Here is a 6194-nt window from a genome sequence, read left to right on the forward strand (position 1 = left end):
TTTCTCTACCCAACTCTGCAATCTGTCCATATTCTGCTGTATTCCTGACAGTCCCCTTTCATGATCTGCTACTCCACCAATCTTAGTGTCATCTGCAAACTTGCTAATGAGGCAATCCACATCTTTATCCAAATCATTTGTTTATATCACAAACAAGCGTAGTCACAGTACTCATTAAGATTCTCAGCCAGTTTCTCTGACGCCATGGATATCTTTCCACCTATGTCCTTCCTTACCCTCTTGCTCCTTATATATGAACAAACGGCTCTGGGATTTTCCTTAACCCTGTTCACGAAGGATATCCCATGAGCTCTTTTAGATATCTTGGTTCCTTGTTTCAGATTGGTCCTACGTTTCCAATATCCTTCCAAATCTTCAGCTGACTTCAGTTGCCTACACCTTATATATGCATCCTTTTCCATTTTAGACAAACTCACAATTTTATCTGTCATCCACAATTCCCTAACCTTGCCATTTCTATCCCTAAATTTGACAGGAACATATCGCTCATGAACTCTAATCAACCTCTCTTTAAAAAAATAGCTCCCACATATCAAATGGGCATCGTCTTTCAAATAGCTGCTCCAAATCTACGTTCACAGTTCATGCCAAATCTGTATATAGTTGGCCTCCCCCAGTTTAGCACTCTTCTTTTCGGACCACTCTTGTCTTTGTCTATGAGTACCCTAAAACCAATGGAATTGTGACCACTATTCCCAGAGTAACCACCCACTGAAATTTCAACCATATGGCCGAGAATATTTACTAATACCAAGTCCAACATGGCCCTTTCACGAGTTGATCTACTTACAACATTCTCCAGCAAACCCTCTGGGATGTTCCTTACAAATACTGTTCCATCCAATTCTCCATCACTAAGTGAATCCCAGTCAATGTTGGAAAATTAAAAACACCTATTACCATCACTTTGTTGCTCCTATATCATTTCATTATCTCTCCACAAAATTGTACGTCACGTTTGCTGTTAGGAGGCCTGTACAACCCCAACTTTGTTAGCACATATTTCCTATTTCTGAGCTTTGCCCATATTACTTCACTTCTCGATTCATCTACAGTGCCCTCCATTAGCACAGGCCTGGTATCTTCTTTGATCAATAATGCAACTTCTCCACTCCTTTTACCTCCCTCTCTATCCAGCCTCAAGCATCGATATCCTGGGACATTTAGTTGCCAATCATGCCTTTCCTTCAACCAAGTCTCAGTAATAGCAATAACATCATGTTCCCAGGTACCAATCCAAGCACTACGTTCATCCACCTTACCTACTATACTGCTTGCATTAAAACAAATGCACCACAGACCACCTGTCCCTTTGCGTTCATCTATTGTTTCTTGCCTTCTCTGAGTCTTAGTCATGCTGACTTCATTATCTAGCTCCTTGCAGGCTTTAATTACTATCTACTTTCTGTCCATTAACCTCCTCCTGTGGTACCTATCCCCATGCCACATTTGTTTCGACCCTCCACAGCAGCATTAGCAAAAGCACCCTCGAGGGCATAAGTCTGGCTCAGGCGCAAACCATTCAATTTAAGAACGATTTTCATTTGAAAAGAAAAGGCATATCAGTAACAGGCAACATGGTTTTGTGCAGAGAACTCCTGTTATTACCAATTTAATAGAATTATTTGAGGAAGTGACAAAGTCAAACGATGAGGGAAGGGCTGAAGATGTCATATACTTGGACTTCAGTTAGGCATTTGGTAAAGTTCCACATGGTGGGCCTATGGACAAAGTGACGTCGGATGGGGTCCAGGGTAGATGCAGAACTTGATAGGGAGCAGCAGATCGATGGTGGTCGGGGAACGGATTTTTTCTTAAATGGAAACCTCTGTCCAGTGGTGTTTCACAAGGATCCATGTTGGGACCACTGAGAAATGGCAGAAGGAGTTCAGTCTCGATAAATGTGAGGTGATGCATTTTCGAATATCTAATTCAAGAGTACATTATACAATAAATGGAAGATTCCTGGGGTTAATTGATATACGGAAAGATCTGGGTTTACACGTTCAATTTTCCCTAAATGTGGGAAAGCAGGTCATTATAGTGGTCAAGTCGGCATATAGCAGGCTTTCCTTCACGGACAGGGCATTGGTTCCAAGAGCTTGCAGGTCACGTTACAGTGGTATAAGACTTTGTATCAGCCACAGTTGGAATACTGAGTATTGTTCTGTTTGCCACGTTACCTAAAGGAATTGGATGATTTGGAGAGGTTGCAGAGTAGGTTAACCAGGATGTTATCTGGTAAGTGGGGTACTAGCCATGAAGTGAGGTTGAGTAGTTTCTGATGATTTTCATTAGAAAGATGGAGGGTGACGGCGGACTCGAGTTTGGTCGATAAAAACTTGAACGGTATTGACAGGGTAGCTAACAAGAAGTATTTGTTTCCCCAGAGTGGGAGAATCTATTCCTTGGGGCCACAAATTCAAAGTGAAACGGTAAAGGTTTAGGGGAGATATGTGTGGAAAAGTCTTTACGCAGAGGATGATGGGCATCTGGACACATTGCCAGTAGTCGTGGTAGATGCAGGCACGATGGCATCTTTTAAGAGGGATGTAGATACATACATGAATAGGATGGGCGCCAAGGGATACAGACCTTTAGAAAATAGGTGACAGGCTTATACAGCTGAAGAGCCTGTTCCTGTACTGTAATTTTCTTTGTTTTTCAGTGTGATAAAAGCTATGCTCACAGCGCACTATATAGGTAGGTCGGAGCACAGTTTGATTGAAGAGTTAAATCACAATTAACCTGTTTGCCTGAAGTTCGTTTCGACAGGTTTTATAAATATACACTCTGAATGAATGCCATACCTTCATTTGAGATAGGTGGACCAATGCTCTTGCAGGTAACGTCTGTTGGTTGCCCGTGGAAGAATGACAGCTGCCAAGAGTAATCCACGTGCCCTTGAGACACCGACTAGTCTGTGTATATTTAAAATGGATCGAAAACAAACACACTCAATGTTCCAAATTTACAATCTACTTGCGACAATGCCATAACTGCTAAAGTGTGGATTATTGTTGATAATCTTCCTCGGAAGTCAATTGTGAAATCAAAACGTCAGTAAAATTTGCTTCCATTTCTAATGTGACTCTCCCACATGCTTTATTTCAAAGTTATTATTTACTTACTTTATTTTGTTTCCGACGTGATATCCTCCAATTCACGAAACATCTTTTTTTTTTACCTGTGCTGCAATGAGTGACATCATGGAAGCCCCGTTAGCGTTGTATTTTGTCATCCTGTTGTATTATAATAATTGCCTTTACCACTCTCTCTGAACGATTATCTTCACCAATGTCCCACTATTTCTTGTATCTCACCATCACCTAATTTTTCGTCTCTTGTGCCACACATCTCATCTTTAGCCATCTCAAACAATCAGCTTTACAATACTTTCTTGATCATCTGTTCCTCTCAATGATCAGAATTAGGTCAGCATATCCCGATGTCATTAACATTTTGCATTCTAGACGAAGTAGACTGAAGTGAGCTCCTTACATATTCAGTAATACCGGAAGTTAAATGCAGAATATTATCATTTGCCAATCTTGCAATCCATTTCATACATTTACTTTTCCATTTCTAGCATCTGGGTAAATACTGTCGGATTTCTTTTCAGTACACAATTGTCCTAATACTCGCAAGAGGTATAATGATAGGAAAGAAGGTAACTCTAATGATGTGTCTACATTAGTGTTACGTTTATGTTAGTTATGATTTTGAAATGCACCAAACCTAAACAAGTGACTTGAATTCAATTGATTTCTTCCCTCAAATAGCTGAATAGATAAGGCACTTCTGTGCTGATGTTCTGTCTACTCTACTGACTTTGTTTTTGTCAGAGAGGGATAATATTGCACTTTTTCTTGCAATGTTTCTGTGGGGGTCTAGATGTTCAACATTTCTGTAAATTTATGATCTTGAAGTCGAACAAAATTAAATCCCAATGGTCAAAAATAAATCTTATCTTACATTGTTTTTTTTTCAGAACGCAAGGGTTATTCAACTAGTTTTATTGAGTCAATAAAATGAAATCCTCGGACATATACTTATCATGTGATTCATAAAATCGTAATTCAGTTTGTCATGTGCGGACAATTGCTTCTTCATGTTGTCTGTGCAATACGAGACCCATGCAATCAATGTAAAATTAAACTGGAGCCATCCAGGCAAATAGGTTAAAGCTTGTAAAAGCTATTTTAAGAATCGTTTCATTATTCATACCTACTGAATTGCAAAAAACTCATGGTTACATTTTTACGTAACTATGTCTGACATCATTTCACTAATCATTGTTTTGAATGTTATAATTATTATCATTTTTCCCATTGACAGTGCCAATTGCACATCATAGTGGAAGCATGTCACAGTCAACAGAGACAAACGTGTTTCTCACTAACATAACTAACTTCTTAGAGACTCAAAGAGGAACTTCATACAAAAAGGTCGAAGTGATCTTCATTGTGGTTATGACTGGATCCATTAATTTGCTGACCATTATTGGAAACATTCTCGTTATTATCTCAATCAAAACAAACAGACAATTACGAACTATTAACAACTACTTTATTTTCAGCTTATCCTGTGCTGATTTGATTCTCGGTGTGTTCACGATGAATGTATTCACCATTTACACCGCATTGGGATATTGGCCCATGGGTCCGGTTTTCTGTGATGTGTGGCTTGTTGTAGATTATGTTGTAAACAATGCATCTGGAATGAATCTTCTCCTAATCAGCTTTGACCGGTTCTTCTGCGTGACAAAGCCCCTTAGCTACCCCGTGAGGAGAACACCTAAGATTGCAGGGATAATGATAGCAACAGCTTGGGGGGTGTCATTTTTTCTCTGGGCACCCGCCATTGTTTTCTGGCAGTTCATCGTTGGGGAGCGGACAGTTCCTGAGGATGAATGTTATCCACAGCTCTTCTCAAGTCCAGCCATCACTTTAATGATTGTTATAGCTGTCTTCTATCTCCCAGTTACAATCCTGGTGACTTTGTATGTACGCATTTCTTGTGCCAGCAAGAGTAGAATAAAATGGGCTAGAAATGAACCTGAACAAAGCAAACGCTTCTGTTATCCAAGTCCATATAAGATCAATGAGGCAAAACCGATTGCCAACAACATACCAAATATTTGTGCTGGGTCTCTTCATGCCCAATCACAAAACAAAAAAGTGAAAGCTGGAATGCCAACTGACAAAGCTGAACAAGTAGAAAAGGAGGTCTTCACGGAGAAAAAATATCCATGTTTTGAAACACTAAATCAAAAAATGGAAGGGGCAATCCATGATGGTGTATCATTCTCCAATACACAAAGCCAAGTAGTGATGAACCGCATCAAACTCGCTTCCATGAAGATAGTTGGGGTCTCCCCTAATTGTCAGTTTACGGGGACTATGGCAGGATTAGAGACTGGTGGTGGCAACATGGAGCCTGATTTTAGAGATGACAGATCAAATGGTACGATGATTAAAATGATCAAGGTAGCTACCAATATGAAGAAGGTAGCAGGACATCGTGACAAAACCGTAACCAGAACCATCCTGGCTATTATTCTAGCATTTGTCATCACCTGGTCTCCATATTTTGTTATGGTGATCATTACTGCCTTCTGTCCAAGCTGCATCACTCACACCATTTGGAACATTGGAAACTGGATCGTTTACATGAACAGTACCATCAATCCAGCTTGCTACGCACTGTGCAATGTCACCTTCAAAAAAACGTTCAAGCATCTTCTCTTCTGTCAGTACAAAAACATTGGTACACGATGATAAAGACAACAACAAGCTCAACGGTATGAACACATTACACTCTTTGTTCTGGGTGACATTCATAAAAAAATGCTCATTGCGTTAGATTATCTGTCAAGTATCCAATGAATATAAAAAAAGCTGAAAGGCAATACATATTAAATGAAACGAATTTGTAACTCCTGATACTATGAAAGCCAGTGGTGAAATAATGTCTGTTATTATGAAAGGCTGTGCCGAAAAGCTTTATTACTCTTACACAGGGTGCAGTCCTGTTTGTTTATTTTATTATTGTTCAAACTACAGCCAAGGCTTACGTAGACCAGAACAAACGAATGAAGTCTCACTCAAAATTCCTGAATGTGACTGATAAATTACCTGGGAATGCAGAGAAATGAACGGTGGTATCTTTAC

At 39.7% G+C, this 6194-nt stretch overlaps 1 protein-coding gene across 1 annotated transcript; it reads left to right on the forward strand.

The window, feature by feature from the left end:
- Window positions 1–3915: 3915 nt before the first annotated feature.
- On the forward strand, window positions 3916–5801 carry LOC132832593 (muscarinic acetylcholine receptor M2-like). Its single transcript, XM_060850680.1, has 2 exons — window positions 3916–3930; window positions 4404–5801. The coding sequence occupies exons 1-2, from the start codon at window positions 3916–3918 to the stop codon at window positions 5799–5801; spliced, it is 1413 nt and encodes a 470-aa protein (XP_060706663.1).
- Window positions 5802–6194: the final 393 nt, after the last annotated feature.

The sequence above is a fragment of the Hemiscyllium ocellatum genome, chromosome 35, assembly GCF_020745735.1.
Source record: "Hemiscyllium ocellatum isolate sHemOce1 chromosome 35, sHemOce1.pat.X.cur, whole genome shotgun sequence".
Lineage (NCBI taxonomy): Eukaryota > Metazoa > Chordata > Chondrichthyes > Orectolobiformes > Hemiscylliidae > Hemiscyllium > Hemiscyllium ocellatum.